Source organism: Atractosteus spatula, chromosome 26, assembly GCF_055471065.1.
Source record: "Atractosteus spatula isolate fAtrSpa1 chromosome 26, fAtrSpa1.hap1, whole genome shotgun sequence".
In the NCBI taxonomy this organism is placed as follows: domain Eukaryota; kingdom Metazoa; phylum Chordata; class Actinopteri; order Semionotiformes; family Lepisosteidae; genus Atractosteus; species Atractosteus spatula.
This window is the reverse complement of record NC_142731.1, coordinates 5,414,394-5,432,496: the sequence shown is the minus strand read 5'-3', so window position 1 is coordinate 5,432,496 and position 18,103 is coordinate 5,414,394. Positions and strand designations below refer to the sequence as shown.

The following is an 18,103-nucleotide window of genomic DNA, read 5'->3' as shown; positions in this document are numbered from 1 at the left end:
GAAAATCCGATTCTTCTTCATTTCCGCTGCACAATTGATTTCCCATCCAGCGCGGCGAGGAGGCACATCCCAGGAGGCAGGTAATGACAGCGAACACCCACAAAAACCAACTGACATGGCAAATGGAAACTCTTATCCACAGTTAATAACATTTCTGAGATATGTGTTTCAGCTCCGGTACTGTTGCACGAAGAACGCCTGCGCTTGGTCTGTCCCTGCCCCCTGCTGGACATTTGTAGGATTGCACGATTTTTTAAATTCGAGAGGGGGGGTTATAAAGACCACAGGAGGGCCCTCTACTGAATTTGTTCATTTGCTGGTGATCGTTTCACAGATAACACTGCTAAAGTGATTTGTACACGACAGCACAATTCTGTATATGAAAAGAAACTCGGCGTGTTCCACCTTTTAATCTGGGACATCCGGCACACAGACACAGCCGAAGTTACGCGATTTCAGAGCTCTTGCAGTTGTTGCACACAGCCTTGGCATTCAATTCTACAGCAAAGATTAATGGAATTGTAAGAGATGTACTACACAGACAACAATCATATATTGCAACATAGTGCTACATTGTTATTAATATTACAGCATCACATTAAAGAATCCAAACAATAGGGCGTTATAGAAAAAAAATAGATTATCGGTATCTGTATTTCTAAATACAAATTGCGTGCTGTGAATGAAAAGCGGGACCGCAAGCGCCTCAGGCTTCATTCGGATATTTTATAGCTTATAACTCCGTTATCATCGGGAGGAGCAGAAGTAGTAGCGGTCTTGGTAAGACAGAGTTTTAGAAGCGGCTCCAAGCACTCCCTCTGCGTGGCCGTATCGGTCTGCAGGAGTTTCAGGGGCTCATAGAGCCTGAAGTCACGCTGGACATCGGAGTTTGATCCGGTGGGAACCGACCGGAAGTTCGGGCGCGCCCGCTCCGGGGCGTCTCTGTCCGCGGGCTGGCCGCTGTCCGTCTCCCCTCTCCTGCCCATGGTCAGGATGCCGGCGGCGTGGTTGCCGGATCCGTGGAGCAGCTGGTAGAGCCGGGCTTGGAAGCCCTGGCCGGGGGGTTTCCTCTTCCCGAGGGTCAGGATGCCCGCGGCGTGATTGCCCAGGCCGTGCAGCAGGTCGTAGACGCGACAGGAGCAGGTCTGCCGCCGGCAGCAGTCGGGGACGTCCGCAGATCCGCCGGCGAGGCTGAAGAGCAGCGCCAGCAGGAGGGACGTTCGGAGCTTCTGGGGAAATACGGTTTGTTTGTTGTTTTTTTTTTAAAAACTAAAGAATTAAAAAAGCCGATGCAATTAGATTAAGAAGACAGGATTATGCATTTCCCGAAACAAAATCACTGCTCTCAGAGCAAACTACGCCGAATCACCCCTTTACTACGGAAGCGCATAGCTGCCGACAAGGAACAATCACCCGAGATCGCGCAATTAATAGAGAATTCTCTGGTAATTACGAAATGGTATATTATCTCGTTATTACGAGATTGCAATGACCATTTGAGTGTACGAACAACCTATTACATTGCAATAACGGCACATAGAAGCAGCCGATAGCTCACCTGGGTTTTGGGTTTGGTATTTGGGACTATATCCAGCTCTGCAGAATGGACACGGATTTACTTTCTGTTGCAGTTTGTACCTAATGTAAATACCATCATTTTAAGCATGATGACACTCCCACTTTGTCCTTAAACCAGGAAGACTGTACCGTGCAATCGATTCCACTGGTTAGATGCTCTGACCGCTGTTCCAGCTGAGCTCTCGGTCCTGCCCTCTGCAGCTCGGCTCGGCTCGGCTCGTTCGACGCACGGGACGTGGGTCTGGACAGACCTGAGCTTTCAGAAATACCCCGTGCCGAGTTCAAAGTGCCCATGGAACATGCCGCTCCTGGTGGTTTTCTTGACGTTGAAATGGCAAAAAAACGAATGGACTTTGTCTAATTGGTCAGGTGCATGAGTTCAATGAGATTTAACTTCAAAGAGATGTGAGAACTGAAAGTGGGAGGAATCCTTCAAGCAGTCTACAGGCTAAGACTCTTATTTCAAGCCCTATCACAGGGGGTATTATTGTGAAGCCGGCCTGCAGGGATCTGACGAAGCACAGCCTCTGTAGGACTATCACGCTAACACAGCACATGCGGTTATCACGCAAGAATGCTTTGGATTTATTTGGTACTTTCTATCCCAAAAGAATCTCTTTTACATATAAAGAGGGGTTTCACAAGTAGGAAGAGACACGCTTAATGCAGCTTCCCCCTGGACAACATGTAGATGCCATTCTGTATCTGCAGCCCCACCTGGGCGACACATAGCTGCCATTCTGCACCCTTCAGCCCCGCTGCACAGGAGTTTAGACTGAGTGGCGAGACATTGCTTGAGCACCTAAATTAAGGGCAGCTTTAGCCAGGGTGGTTTGCACAAGCCTCGAGTGTAAGGCCAAGACTACACGTGCACATGTGTGCATTTTGCTCGTGTTGTGTTATCTGTGCAGCTGATGATCAACCCTAGCTGAGCCTATGCAGCGTGCTCCATTTCTGCTGCCTATTTCACAAAAACCCCAAACTCCCCAGACAGACGGTACAAGTCTACAGTGTGAGACCTTTTTACAGCAGAGGAACAAGTAAAGGCTTATTCCCTGCTGAAAAGAGAAGAAAAGGACCACAGCGTTTTCTAACCAAACCCACCCAGTCTGGAACTGCTGGCGGCTCTTGGCAGCGCCTCCTGTACGCCACCAGGACTGACTTCTGCCACGCCCATGTCCGGACCTGTTAGCCTTGGACATGCCAGCAGTGCCCGGCACTCAGGGAAGTGACGCGTTCCTCACCAACGTCACCGCCAACCTGCAGGCGCCTGGTACGACTGATGCCTGCCCAACACCGGCGGTGATCTGCCCAGGGGTGGTCATGTGTGACACCGCTTGGTCAGAGCCAGCCAGCGACGCGCACTGGACCCGAAAGGGCGACATCTGGACCGCGGAGCTCAGCCTGCTCTCCAGAAGGGTAACAAAGGTTCGGTGTGCATTGGAGCTTCCAGGACAGCTGTGGCCCTGACAACAGACTGTCTTACACCAGCCTAGATGACACTCCTACAGCTGATATTCCTAAACCCAAGAAAAGGCCAGCAGAGGACTTGTCTTACCTTGGCTGTAGAGGGGCCCATTTCAGGGCGTGAGCTGAAAGTGCCGGGGACACTATCCATTCTCTTCCCACAGGGAGTTCTGACACGCGGAGGGCTTGTTTCCACGCCGATCGCTCTCGGAGAGCCCGGCGTCCCTTTTATACTGTTCCACAGCCTTTTCCACCCCTTCGTCTTTTCTGAATTGATCCACGTGGCAGCGCAAACAGGATATTGCCTGGAAACGGGCATCTTCGGTTATTAGGCCAAGCAGCCATTGCTCATTTAGTGTAGAACGGGACAATGCTGCTTGGGCAGTCTCAGTGGCTCTTTTCTTCCTTGGTCCTGCTCTTCAGCGCATCACCTGGATACTGTACAGGAGTTTGCTAGGAGCTTCGGAAAGGCCTTTGTCTTGGCCTGCAATTAGACTTTCTAGCAGGCATGAGCCCTCCGTCTTGGTACTAATTAGTAACTAATTACCTGAACAAAACCGAGGCCTCCGCAAAGATATGCAGCAGCCAATGAGAAAAGGCATTTGCCTTTCATGCTATGGAAAATACCTTCGGTGGCCGACGTGGTTACCCTTCACACTGGAAGAATGGCCTTTTCTCCGGTTGCTCTAATGAGATGCTCATTATGAGGTTATTCTTCGCTGCTCTTACAGGGGAGCCGATAGAAGCATTCAAAGGCCTTGACTGTCCGCCCTTCTTCAGCATTGACAGTGCAACACGATTCAGGGGCCAAATGTGAAAACCACCTGGAAGTGCATTTAAAACTGAGAGCAGGAGGCAGTTCTTTACCTAGAGGGTTGTGGGAGTGTGGAACAAGCTATTTAGTGATGCTGTTGAAGCTGATACCCTGGGATCTTTCAAGAAACAGCTCGATGACACCCTTGGATCAGTAATGTACCTTCCACAGGGGCTGGATGGACAGACTGGTCACCTGTAAGCTTTCTTACATTCTCTGTCCTGATTCTGCTTGAATGGGCACCACCAGGTTAACCAGACCAGTGGTCTTTTCAACAATACCATACTTCTGAGCTCCTCTGATTAGTGTACCTCTCTTAGCTCGCGTTTCCTTTTTCCTATCAGGTCAGTTCCCAGTTGGCACTTGGACATCTTTCTTTACTTAGATGCTCTTAACACCGGACTTCTGCCATCTAACCCTGATATCACAGGCAAGAAGAAAAGAGGTTACTTAAAACCTAGAAATGGTATCAGCTGTTTATCAATTTATTCATCTTTTAACTGGCTACTACAGAAAAAGCTCCAAACCATGATAGAAAACTAATGCCTGGGACCTGTAATTTCTCCGATATGATGATTATGAACAGTCATACCAAAACCGGGGTTTGCCCTTCTGACGACACTTGGAAATGTTTAGGAGACCCTTAATATCCGATTAAGAAGTTCATGCCTGTAAGTTGCAGCAGGACATTCCATATTGTTGAGAAAATGCCTTGTTTTGTTTACCTTTTGGTTGGTTTGGAATTATTAGGAGACCATGATTGGTCAAGACCAGGGGGACATTTGAACAGGACACCCCTACATTAGTGAAATGTTCTGGTAAAAATAAATTCAGAGTTAATGATTTATTGTAGTATTTTATTTCTAAATCTGCTCTATCTTTTCCTCAGCCCTTCAACTGTCACTGGTAACAATAAGCGTCAATGCTATATGAGATTGTACAGTACTTCCCATTATTCACAGTGAAATTTTTTGAGCTAGTAAATGTCTCCCTCTAGTGGACTGAGATTGAATCGTAGGTAAAACTAATCGTTGGAAGATGCGAGATGATGAGAGTTATTGGTTTTAGACCCTCCTAGTGCTCCTCACTCCTAGTCCTGGAGAGTTGCAACACACATTTTATAAGGAATGCAAACCACATTTAAATCCATAAGATTCAATGAGAGCAGAATTTAAATGAGAAGACCCTGGCTCCCCAGGTCAAGGAGTGAGGAACACAGTCTATACATGTCTAGCAGAGACAGACAGGAAGTGTTCAATCTGATTGCACTGACATACAAATACTGATCCTGTCCAGTGTACAACAGAGTTCCTTGCTCATTGAACAGTGTTGCGCCGTAGGGACCTGGACAGCACTGAATTCCCCCTCTGCTTTTGGCTTGGTGGAATTCTCCACAGTCCAAGCGGCGGCGCTGTCCAGTCTCTGAATCGGAGATGCCTGTGAGCAGTGGTGACCGATACAGCATAACAAGCTGAATACAAAAAAATAAAAACAGCAAGAAAAACAGAGAAGGCAGGTTTCTAATTCAACCAGGTTTAATGGGCTAGTTTGTTGACCAGACGATATTCACAGTAGCCATAAAATGAATTAGTTATTTTAAATCCTAATTTTTTTACAATATTATTTTCCCTCACCCTCCCCCCGTTCATTGACCAAAAGAACATCACTCAGCAGGGCGATCGTGTATAAAGAAACAATATTAACATTGATTATTTATCATAATGATGAGCAGGGACACTGACCATTAAAAAAAAACTATTTTCCAGAATGTCAGATTGTCTTTAAACTGAAAAAGATAACATCAGGACCTTAAATTTCCTGTTGTTGTCTTTGCTTCACAAGAAAAGCCTGGTTATCATCATCTAACAGCCGGCCTCACATCTATAACACGATGGCACTTTTCCAGTTAGACCACAGCTCGTAAACCAATTTACAGTAACAACGCACTCCCGAAGACGCGCAGGTCCAGAAGAACACGACATACCGGAGAGAAAGTGTTTAAAAAAAAACAAGAGAAGTGTGATGACTGCCGAAAGTGAATCTGGTGCTGTTCTCACTGTGTGGGCGTACCAGCACACGGATTGTTTTCAAGTGTCTTGTGGTTTTCTGCAAACAGCACGTTGCAGTGTATTTGCACTGGTCCGTTCCCAAAGGCCGAGCTTCACCTCGGCCAGCAGCAGCAGACGAAAGCTCCCGATCTTCTTCTTTTGCCAGCGGAGCTTAAAAACTCATCCGATGTCCCCAGACCCCCTGCCACAGAAGATGCTGAAGGTCGCGAAAAATGCAGAGTGCCCAAAGGAGGAGGTTTGCTTGCTTTTATTTTCACATTGGGCACAACCTTTCAAGCTGGTGCGTATGAGAGTCTGAAACTCCAGGGAGTTTTTTTCTTCGTACGTCAGTGGACTGTGGAGAAGGCTGGTTTGTGGGTTGCCTATTGGTCACAACAGCACGTGAGATGGACAAAAGAAGACTGACAGCAGAAGGGAGTGCTGTTGAAGTAAAGGCATAGCAGATATGCGTGCCAGCTGCAGTTTCTTCCCTTCTGCAAGCGACTGTCGGCATCTGGGCCAGGAAACTTTCCTCTGCCCTTGGCGTCTGGATCTGGGTCTCCAGCTGCCCTCCCAGACAAGGATGTGTGGCTAAGGAGCACGTTGCTTGGAGGGTGGTGGGGCGTCACTGCTGGGAAGAATGGGTGAGTGCACGAGTGGGGAGATCCTGCAAAATGGAGCCGTCCTCATCGGGAGTGTCTTCCTGCTGGAAATCTGCCTTCCTGGCCGCCAGGCGTGCGACGGAGGCAGAGGAGGCCAAGCGGCCGCTGAGCAAGGCTGGAGGTCTTCCTCAACGCTCTCTCGTGGCACCGCCCCTCCGCCAGGTCTCTCAGCAGGACCCGGTGTCGCTGCCCGTTTCGCTCTCGGGGACGGGGTCCAGGCCGGAGCGCGCCCGGAGCAGCTCGGGGGAGGAGGAGGCGGCGGCTCCGTTCTTCATGAGGCCGCAGGACTGGGCGGCGCAGTGGATCTGCCGCAGGGTGTCCAGCGCCTCGCTCTTGGCGTGCCTCAGGAGGTCGGCCTGGCCCTGCAACACACACACAGCCGGGCTCAATGAACGCCGGTTCCCCAGCCATGATGATGATAATAATCCTTACACTTATATAGCGCTTTCCTGGACACTCTACTCAAAGAGCTTTACAGGTAATGGGGACTCCCCTCCTCCACCACCAGTGTGCAGCCCCACCTGGATGATGTAACAGCAGCCAGAGTGCACCAGTACTCTCCCCACACACCAGCTCTCAGTGGGGAGGAGAGCAGAGTGGAGAGATGAAGCCAGTTCAGAGATGGAGATTATTAGGAGGCCATGATTGGTAAGGGCCAGGGGGAAATATGGCCAGGACACCATGGTTACAGCCCTACTCTTTTTGAGGAACGCCCTGGGATTTTTAATGACCACAGGAAGTCAGGACCTCGGTTTTACTGCTCATCTGAAGGACGGCACCTTTTTAAATTAATACTGACAAATAATATTGTCCCCTTTATTATACTGGGGCATCAGGACCCACACTGACTGCAGGGTGAGCGCCCCCTGCTGGCCCCACTAACACCTCTTCCAGTAGCAACCTTATTCGTCTCCCATCCAGGTTCTGACCAGGCTCACACATTCTGAGCTTCAGTGGGCTGCCAGCTGGGAACTGCAGGGTCATAATATGGCTGCTGGCTAATAATAATGATGCCAGCCAATGACTGCACCCTTCCCTGCCGATCCCTGCCCACTTTTCTGTGTGGCCCAGGCTGAAGGAAGCACACAGGCACTCGCACACATCCAGCTTGCAACCACCGCAAATTAAGTAAGAGATTCTGATTAGCGCAGGTTTGCATGGAGACATATATGGAAGTGGGAATAGTTTTGCTAATAGTAGCGCAGAGGTTTGTCTGCATTGGTCAGATGTGGGCCAGGAAGGCTGCCGCCCAGTCTGCAGTGGCTGTTATCTGGGTTGTGTAGATGCTGTTTAAGTGAATGTACTACTGTCTGTTTCATTAAACTGTGGAACGTTTGTAGTTGCAATAAGGCCTGGTAACTGAAACAGAAATTCCAGAAGGGGGCAGTGATGCATCGAAATGTTGCTCAATTATGCACAAGGATAAAATGTGATCACGTGAGCTAAGCAGCGCCTGGAAAAGGACAGGGCAGAAATCAACTTCCATTAAAGTAAAAGTATAAAACGGATAACGTGCGTATGACTCAAAAGTGCAATTCCGAACCCAGCGATGGTGTGAATTGAGGACTGCGTGTATAATCTGTGGGTTTCATTTTCTACACTTCCACAAACTTTTCTCGCTCTTCCCCATTTTTTGGTTTAAATTAGCTTTTCATTTCCTTTTAATGTTTTCCTCCATTGCCGAGCGAATTCCTGATCAGCTTTGCTTCCCAAGGCCCAAACAAAACTGGGACAAAACATTCATTCACACCTGTATTCATATTCCTATCAACGGTAGTTTCTTTCTCTGGAGGGCAAGTTGCACACAGACAAATGGAATCCATTTCTTGCACTAAAAATGCTTGTTGCACACAGGCAGAAACAGGGTGTGGGTGTCAGATGTGAAGCAACCTGCGTATTTAATGCTCAGTCACATCATCACTTTCGGCAGTAGCAAGCGCAGTTCAAATCAATGCAAGAATGACAGCAGGTCAACTGTTCAACAGATAACTGTTGGAACAGGATACAACTGTGACTGTATGTTTCGTATACACAGGGACTTGCTCCGCTATATGCTAAAAGGTGAATACAAAATATAGAGGGGAGATTTCCAACTGCTCTTGTACTGCAACTCAATGTGCTCATCGTCCATAAGGGTGTAGATAAAGCTAACTTGGCTTGCTGGCAGTGCCACACTAGGTGGCGCTGTAGGACTTCACAGTGAAGTGCAAGGTAGCAAACCTAGGACTGCTGTGTGTGACATGAAACAGCTGGCAAGTGTTCCCACAAGCTTCTGTGGATTATACCCAGCGAAAGAGCCAGATGGGAGAAAGAGCTTTCCGTTGGTATTTTCCTTTATCGCTCTATTAGGACAACCTGTAGAGCTCCTTGGTCTGTGAAAGTATTAGCACTGGCCTGCAGGAAAAAAACTGAGCTTTAAGCATAAAGCCCCTGTTCTACTGCCAGTCGAAGCTTATACTGCCTAAGAGCAACACACAAGAAGCCTGGTAAAAAAAGATTTTTTCCCCCCATGCACATTAGAGGCACATTTAAGCAATATTGATTTTGACACTTTGATGAACATGGTGGTGTTTTTTTCCCTTAGTGACTTTCTCGTCCCTGTTGGCACAAGGGGGACATTTACAGGATGATTGAATGTGGACGAGGCAGCGCTCTCGTGTGTAGTGTGGCACAGTGGCACAGGCGTGGGTGTGTAGTGCCTGCAAGTTGGATCCATCATCTCAAGCTGACAAGTCACAGAACGAGGGAAGAACAGACGTATTAAAATTATTATCCCTGTTCCACGCTCCCCCTATAAATGATGTAGTCACCTTGACTACTGGCATTTTGCCTGATCAGCGCTGTGGCACCACTGCAGCATCTATGCATGGACACAGGATTTTTATATCACCATCACTCTCACGAGTTTCATAGCCCCCAGACACAGGGGAATCTGAATGGAATGATGTTAAGGTCACAGCAGTGTGACATCACCATATTTGCCTGCTTTATTAGCCCCTGTGTCCTATGGCAAGACCAAAACCAGCTCAGCAAGTGGATGCTAAGGGCTGGAAACTATGTGCTAGACTCTCTCTTCACAGAAGACAGAAGTGATCAGGATTGAGTGTGACTGGGTCAGAGGATACCCATTCATCTACACTGCTCCCGATTCACCTTCAAGTTCCAGCAATGAGGTGAAGCAGTAAATCTGAAACGGAGGAGGTGATGCTTGCAACAAGGGCTTTTGGGCTTGATTAACTGAACCAAAAGCAAGTATGAACTTTGGAATGCAAGCTGCCTAAGGAGATCTAAGCATTGGAGTCTGCACTGAGAGCAAGTCCAGAGTAACCAGGCTAAAAGCATCTGAACATCAATTCCTCTTTTACTATCCTCTGGCAGAGACGCATAGATGCCAGACATCACCGGCCCAATTCTGCAAGTAAACAATAATTATAATAATAATTGCCTACACTTGTATAGTGCTTTTCTGGACACTCCACTCAAAGCGCTTTATAGGTAATGGGGACTCCCCTCCACCACCAGTGTGCAGCCCCACCTGGATGATGCAACAGCAGCTAGAGTGCGCCAGAACGCTCCCCACACACCAGCTCTCAGTGGGGAGGAGAACAGAGTGATGAAGCCAGTTCATAAAAGGGGATTATTAGGAGGCCATGATTGGTAAAAGCCAATGGGAAATTTGGCCAGGATGCCAGTGCTACATCTCTACTCTTTTCGAGAAACACCCTGGGATTTAAAATGACCACAGGGAGTCGGGACCTCCGTTCTACATCTCGTACAAAGGATGGTGCCATTTTTTTTACAGTATGGTGTCCGCATCATTAGGACCCATACTGACCACAGGATGAGCGCCCCCTACTGGTCCAACTTACACCTCTTCCAGCAGCAACCTTAGCTTTTTCAGGAGGTCTCACATCCAGGTACTGACCAGGCTCATGCCTCCTGAGGTTCAGTGGGCTGCCAGCTGTGAGTTGCAGGGTGATATAATTTAGCTGCTATAAACAAGGGCTCCAAATCTGAACAGTGCTCAAAATGCGTGGGCTCATGCTTCTGAATCATATCATTAAGGCTGCAGCCCTCGCAGTCACTCACTATGCCTGCGCTCCACAATCCTGACAAGAGCTTTTCCTGCTGGCCGAGTACCACGTAAAAGTACTGTCCCTGTGACTCACACAGTACCCTTTCACCCGCCAGTGGCCACAGTCTGGACAGGCCTCCTCGTCCTGGAACAAACCAATGTCACACTCTTTTGGTTCAGCTCATGTTCGGAATAACACTGAGGCCCCAGGCGTCTGGCACAAAAATTTCATAAGTAAACCAGCCAAAGTGCTCGCATAAGTAACTACACACATCTATCATATTCTGACTGCTCCGGAAAGTGGCTCAGCAAGCAAGCATTTAGTGTTTTCTGTAAGCTTCACTCAAGGGCGCAATGTCTGATTAGAATCAGTCTATTTGCTGCTCACAATGGGATTTTACGGTCCAGCAGCAGATCTGATTGCCGCTCTGAGATAAGACCATGAACAGGACCCAGGGTGTAGTAGCGCCGATCGCTGCACCAATTTTCAGTCTCGTCAAGGAGTGACAGGGGATGAGAGGGGGAAAAAAAGGAAAAGAAACACTCCCAAGTCTTCCCTGCTTACCCTTTTCATAAATCTGCAGCCCCCCAAAGAAGGTTTCTCAAGTGCAAAAAAAAGTAGAAAACGAATTTCAGAGCTTTGAAAATGTCAATCTTTTCTCCCACATCGATTTAGTCCTTTTCTTCTGGCCTGTTTACCACCATTTGAGTCTTTGGAAATTACAGCAAGATTACAAATGACAAGCCGGCAAACCCAGGCCCACAAGAGCCCTTCTCTGTTGCAGAGTGAACGAAATCTAGGGCGATCACTCAGCCCCCACTCGGATGTTAAAACAGCAATAGCCTTGTTGATAAATTGCTGGAGGGGGAGCTGCGGATTCCGTGAACCTTGTGCAGATGCCTCCGATTCGGAAGAACAAAAAAGGCCCCCAGTTGTTTTGATTGTGCCGAGAGCGTTCCCACTTCCCTTCCATTTCAAACAGGCTTTTCGAACATGCATTCCTCCGCGGCACGCGGTTTCAGCCGTAACCTCATTCTGGCAGGAGCTTGCTAACTGGCAGCCCACACTCGGGCACTTGTGTGGAACAACTGTACCCTGGAGTGGAGCACAGTGTGGGAGTGAGCGGGGGTGTTTTTAAACACAGCGATCCAGAAAAACGACACCCAGGGAAAAAAAGACAAAGCATTGTATTGTTTTGCTGTTACTCTGTGACCCACCCCCCTCCCCAAACTGAGCTTTGTTTTTTAGCTTGTTTCTTTAAAACTCTGCCGTTGCTGTTCACGTCCAGAACTCTTTCACCAGTTCGGGGATTAACAATCGTTACTCGATGTTACTGCTACGATCCCTCTCGTACCAGGACAAGAAGGACGATGACAACGGCACGCAACGATGCTCCCCTCTCAGAGCCTCCATCCATTCGACCAATCCCAGTGGCGAAGTTACCACCAGGTGGAATAATGGTCTGGTTCTCGTGGACAAGCCACCCGACTAGCCATGGGCGGCCTGGCCAACCTGGGTGGCACTCAGCTGCCTGCTCACCCCAGATGGGGAGTCCTGTCTGCAGTAGCCTGGTCTGGACTACAGATTTAATATCTGCTTCACATGGGTTCCCTTACCAGTTGAGGAGAACTCTTAATGGGGAACCACAGTGATCCTGGAGTCTAGGGCCCAGCCTGTACTCTGAACGCACTCTGGCCGATACAGTCAGAAGCCCTCAAGTGAGGTCGGCTTTACCTTCAGCACAGTGATGTTCCAGGCGTAACTCTCCATGGCTTTTTGGAGCTTCCTCCCCTTAAGTCCCTCCTTGGCTCCGAGCCTGTGAAGGTCTTCGTGGAAATCCAGCCCTGGGACGAGAGAGAGAGGACACGTGCAGTTTTATTTCTGCCTGGTGGGGCAAGCCATGTCAGAAGAGAGTGGACGTTTAGAACGGATCCCTATCCCGTTGGGAGGATGAAATCAGCCGGATGAGAAGAGCAGAGGACCTGTGGCCAGGAGGAGGGGGGAGGGGGGGTGAAAACCAGGGGTTTTCTAGATTTCACCAGATTAAGCCAACTAATTCAATCTCCTAACTCACAGGACAAGACATTCTTTTCTTTTACAGTTGATTTGAGCTCATTTTAGGTGCAGCCAAGTATTCGTAGAGCCATGATGATGTACGAAGTCCATATAGTCAAATACTTAACTAAGCAGTTGCATGCTGACATATTGAGACACTGCATCTAATTCAGAAAGATTCATTCATCTACCAAGTCTTACATCCTAAGGCTATTTTTGTCAATGATACCACTGTTAAGTATAATGTACTCACATTCTTCCTAGTATTGGGCAATTAACACGTTATGATAGATTATCTCATTTGTGGTTCAAGGTGCCGATACTGATGTCAGCTATTTCAAGTCATGACACAGAGGGCACAAATGCAGGAAGGCTCTGAGTGTCTCTGTGCGTGAGTGTCCTCTGTCATGTTAGGTCACCTGGGAATGGGAGGATTTGGCCTGCTAGACTCATTATTGCCCTAAAACTCAAATCCACCTGCCAGATACCAAGGACAAGCTTGCTCCCCGCTGACAACAAATACTATGATCAGATGTTTCGAAACATAATCCCCCTGAAAGGCAATTAAGTTGATGTCGGCGTCAGCTGGGAATTCGGAGAAGACTTCATTAAACGTAGCGCCCCTAAACAAATTTCCAGGAAGAAAATGTTATAGCAGGAGGCCTGCCACGGACCAAAGCTGGCAGGATCAAGGCTGTTAGTCATGGGTGCAAGCTGCAGGACAGAAACGTGCACCCTGGGGGGCACAGATGGAGACTGAAAGGCCCAGTTGGCACAGCTGAGCTCAATACTTCTTCTACCCTCCCTGCTCAGCCCATGGGGATCACTTCTAGCCTTAGTCCCTAACACGGCTGGTCTCTCGGGACTGTTCTCAAAATAAGAAAACAGTTCACACATGCAAAGCGTTGCCATCTATAAATGAGTAGGCCTGACTTTGAGATAATGCAGCCCAGATAAAACACCTAGCACAAAACAGAACAGGCGCATTACGATCTTGTGGTTCTGCATTCCTCCTGTAGACAGTCTTACAGGTGACAGCCATTTATCTGATAAGCACAGAAAAAAACGTGGGAATAGTGGACTGTTCCACTTGGTGCTTAGTTGCGGGGATGTGACATCCCAATATTGCATTCAGTGCTGAGTCTGTATTAAATTTGTAAAGGGCAGCCTACTGTAGGGTTCCTGCTACAAATATCCCATGAAGGATTAAAACCTGCTTCTCAACTGTGCCTAGTTTTAGCTGGTTAGGCCCTTGAGTGGGTTCAGATATCAACCTGTGCTCACTTAACACTTTTCCTTATCTGGACAAAAGGAAAGCGAGTTCCAGTCACTGATGTCAGAAAAAAACCCTTGGCTTTATCAGCCAGGTAGTCATGCACTCAAGAGAAAGCCGTTCTGCTGCCTTCTGCTGTCAGAGATTCCTAACTGGACCCTTCCGGCGCCCTCCCGATGCTCAGATAGGTTTGATAAAGTGAATCGCTCCACACACATTTCATGAGCTGCGAACCGGCAACACTCTGCCGTTTCTCCTCGCTGTCACCACTCCCAGAGATGATTGCCGGTTGACTCTCAAGTGTGCTAGGAAGGCCGCATTGCTGTGCTGCTCATTGCAAACCTATGTGCTACATTCGAAAGACCTGGATTACTTCTGCTCCAAATACAAAAGGGCTCCTGGCAATAACTATTTTAAATAGCATGAATAATGAACATGTCATGGCCAGATGACGAAAAGGAAGAAGGATTGGAGGACTGGAGGTGGGGGTGCGAGGGGGGTCGTTGATAGACAGGCAATGATGAGGGTGCCTCAGCCCTCACCCCACATGTATCTGCTTCATGTAAACGCAGGTTTCTTCTTCTGACGCACCGGTGATGCAGGCTGAGTGCATTTTCAGAACAGCTCAGATCATCTTGTCCTCCACAACACTGCGCTTTTCCTCATGATGCAGCCATGGTATTCTTTCAGGGTTTTTTTACAGTCCCAGTTCTGACCCATTCTTGACCATCCTGGGTCATCACTATAATCCCAATACCCCACATGGGTGAGAACACTGGTCGTTCACAGTGGCAAATTAGGGCCTAACACTGGACAGTGATCCACAGGCTTACAAAGGTTACCTGCTTGACTCCTGCCCTTTTAAAACAGGCCATTTGAGGAAACCCAGTTAACAACTGGTTAGGAATCCAGCCCTGATTTATAAAAACATTAAAATATTAGAATAGACTCAAACAAAAGAAAAAGTTATTCAGACTGTATGTTTTTTTGTTTGCTATAGTGGATGGCTGATCTAATGATCTTATCTAGTTATTTCTAGACAATGGAAGCCAAGGTCTCAGCTTCAGGAGCTTGGCTGGGCAGCTTGTTCCAGACTCCTACCGCTCTTTGTGCAAATATGTAATACATTCTTGTTCGCTAACAGATGAGAGCAAAGCATTTCCAGGCTGTAGGACCTCATTTGAGAAGGACAGATTTATTGGGTAAGTTAGTTAGAGGCATCTTGGAGGATTTAACATACACTAACACCGCACAAGCAATCACAACTCTACAGAGTGGGCTGCATGCCCTGCACAGTCTGTGTAGAGAGAACAAGCCATTGGCAGAGTATGTAGGATGGGGAGTGCGAGTGTGAACAGTTATTCCAGCTGTAAGGCTCGTGCAGAAGTCTGCAACGCAGCCTTTAAAAAGCCATTGTCTCTGTTGTTTGTACCCTGGGATCACGCAGTTCCTGTAGTAGTACAGTCAAAGAGAAACAGGACACCACTGGAGAGAAGCGTGCTTTGATCTCCAGCATTTCCTTGGTAACAGCATTCATCTGAGAGCCCACATTCGGGCTGACAAGCTCGTGGGAGACAGCAGAGAAAGCATGCACACACAGAAACCTTGGCTCACGTCATTCCCTCACCCACAAAACTCCCACAGGTGTGTAGCGTCTATTTATAGGGCCCCGCTGTGCTCCCTCCCCACCACATCTCTTAAGGACGTTTTTAATTGATCAAAGCTGCGGCGTCCCTCTGTGACGAGTAGATTCGGGAGCAAAAATTGCCTCTCTTCTCAGCCCTGCCTCCTGCCTTTTTTCCTCCAATTTCTTTCCAAAAGGCTCCTTTAAAAAAAAACGGTGTGTCACATTCACAACTGCGACTTGAGCATTCCGAGCACGGGGGGGAAGAGCAGAAGGATAACACACGGAGAGCATACCTTGCTCTGCTGACAACAATGGGAATGCTAATGAATACAGGTGACACGTTTCCCAGAAAGACTGAGGAGAGGAGGCATGCGTCAGTCAAAGTAAGAGGGCAGAGCAAAAGATAGCTCAGAGACAGCTAAACGCAAAAGAAAACAACAGCCTCATGCTCGATAAATGAGAAAAACAGACTTCATTAAAAAAAAAATGTTTCAAGCACGCCAGGGGGTCTTTGATAACGTTTTCAATAGTGTAGCAGCGTAATTGAGTTTTTATCCTTATCTCAATGACAGTGATGCCAGTCTCTTCTGCTATAAAGAAATAAACAGAAAAGCTCCTTAAAGACGTTCTGCCTGTGTCGCTGGAAAAAACGTGAATCCTGTGCAGGCTAATAAGTGGAAGGTGTTTAATAGAACGGTTATATAAATCTCATTTATTTATGTACATATGAGCAACAAAAATAATTTGCTGCTCTGGGTGACACTGTGCCACAATGAGAATAATAAGCAGCCAGCACAGCACAGTGGGAAAGTGTCTGGTTTCGTGGTTGTGGGTTCGAGTCCCTGCTGCAGACACTGCTGTCGCACCTTGAGTGAGGTACTGTAAGCCAGCTGACCCCAGTTGCTTTAGTCCACCCTGCAGTAAAAGTTAGGGACCAGCATCCGTGATGAGATCAGTTATTAACCTATTCAAACTGAAACCTTTGGGATTGGTACTTGAATGCCAAGGGGATTTAGGAACATTTCTAGGTTTTCCACATTAGCTTCAGCTAATTAGTTATGTAATCCTTTATGAGTCACTAGGAGACATTTTCCAGCTCCCTTACACAATAAAACAAGGATAAAACAGCAATGCGGAGTTGGTACAGAGTGCAGAAAACACACTCATAAGGCAATAAGAGTAGAAGTTAATGGCTAAATAGGCTTATCACATACAAATTAGACAACATTAGATATTGCATACAAGAGGCAAAAGGCAGCAGTTACCAGGTTTCATTGCTTCATTATTATGTTACCACATGCTAGATGAGGCATTCTGACGTACATGCAACCTTGGAGACACGCATCTTCGACCTGTACTGTGTAAGGGATTCTGGGAAATAAGGGGCTAAAAAACTTCATTCTGGCAGTCAGGAAGACTCTCTGGCTGCCAGGCTTTCTGGAATGTTCCACCCTTCTGCAGCGCATCTCATCACGGCTGCACCTGTCAGTTCCCTGCACAGAGGACCCCCTCACGCCGCCTGGGATTGACAGGTTTCGGAAACTGGGATAAGGCTTCCAGTTCAGTAGATACACGGTGCCCCTCTCAGTGTCCCCCCCCCCCCCCCCCAGTCCCCCCTTTTCGTGTACTTAATGTGTACTCCATGTACTTGCCAGCGGCTGTATCACCCTGCAAATCGCAGCTGGCAGCCCACTGAAGCTCAGCAGGTGTGAGCCTGGCCAGTACCTGGACAGGAGACTCCTGGGAAAAACTAAGGCTGCTGCTGGAAGAGGTGTTAGTGGGGCCAGTAGGGGGCGCTCACCCTGCGGTCTGTGTGGGTGCCAATACCCCATTATAGTGACGGGGACACTATATTGTAAAAAGGTGCCGTCCCTCAGATGAGACTGGTGCACTATGGCTGCTGTTGCATTATCCAGGTGGGGGCTGCACATTGGTGGTGGTGGAGGGGATCCTCATTACCTGTACAGCACTTTGGGTGGAGTGTCCAGAAAAGCACTAATAATAATAATATTATTACACCAAATCATATAATCCTGATTGCTTTGCTGTGACAATCTACCCATTCCCCAGTCCTCCTTTCCCACTGCCCTACAGAACAGGACAGCTATGCAACAAAGCAGGAGACTCTTCCCAGTTGGTTATATCCATGTGTCCATTGGTCCATATCCACACAGATATGGACAAACAGATCTTTGCTGTGCTGTAGTGATCTGTTCTTATTTTCTACATCCCTTAATCAATTTTTACAACTCCACACAACAGGTTCTGAAAAGCAATCCGACCCATAACGTGCGGAAGTGCCGCTGCTATGTCACAGCTTCGCTTTGTGGCGATCCCAACAGCGTAATTTACGCGTTTGGAAATTTTTAAAAGGTTTGAAAAAAAATACGGTCTGCGCTTATTCTGCATACAAAAAGGCTGGTCACCGTTCTGCGCAAACCGCTTCTAACACAGAAAAGAGTTGTTTTTTTTAATTACAGCAAGAACAACTCTTGGAATTCAA

At 47.8% G+C, this 18,103-nt stretch overlaps 2 protein-coding genes across 2 annotated transcripts in view; both read right to left on the bottom strand.

Moving 5' to 3' along the window:
• Positions 1 to 401: 401 nt before the first annotated feature.
• Positions 402 to 3,196, bottom strand: hcrt (hypocretin (orexin) neuropeptide precursor). Its single transcript, XM_088906326.1, has 2 exons — positions 3,137 to 3,196; positions 402 to 1,229 (listed from the first exon to the last, which is right to left on the bottom strand). The coding sequence occupies exons 1-2, from the start codon at positions 3,194 to 3,196 to the stop codon at positions 714 to 716; spliced, it is 576 nt and encodes a 191-aa protein (XP_088762452.1). The 3' UTR covers positions 402 to 713.
• Positions 3,197 to 5,376: 2,180 nt separating this feature from the next.
• The window catches only part of LOC148814672 (inactive phospholipase C-like protein 2), an 86,654-nt gene continuing 73,927 nt past the window's right edge, over positions 5,377 to 18,103 (bottom strand). Inside the window, exons 5-6 of the mRNA XM_088906082.1 lie at positions 12,380 to 12,489; positions 5,377 to 6,931 (exon numbers count right to left, since the gene is read on the bottom strand). Coding sequence (XP_088762208.1) covers positions 6,737 to 6,931; positions 12,380 to 12,489 — 305 coding nt within the window. The 3' untranslated portion in view covers positions 5,377 to 6,736. The remainder of the gene's footprint in view (positions 6,932 to 12,379; positions 12,490 to 18,103) is intronic.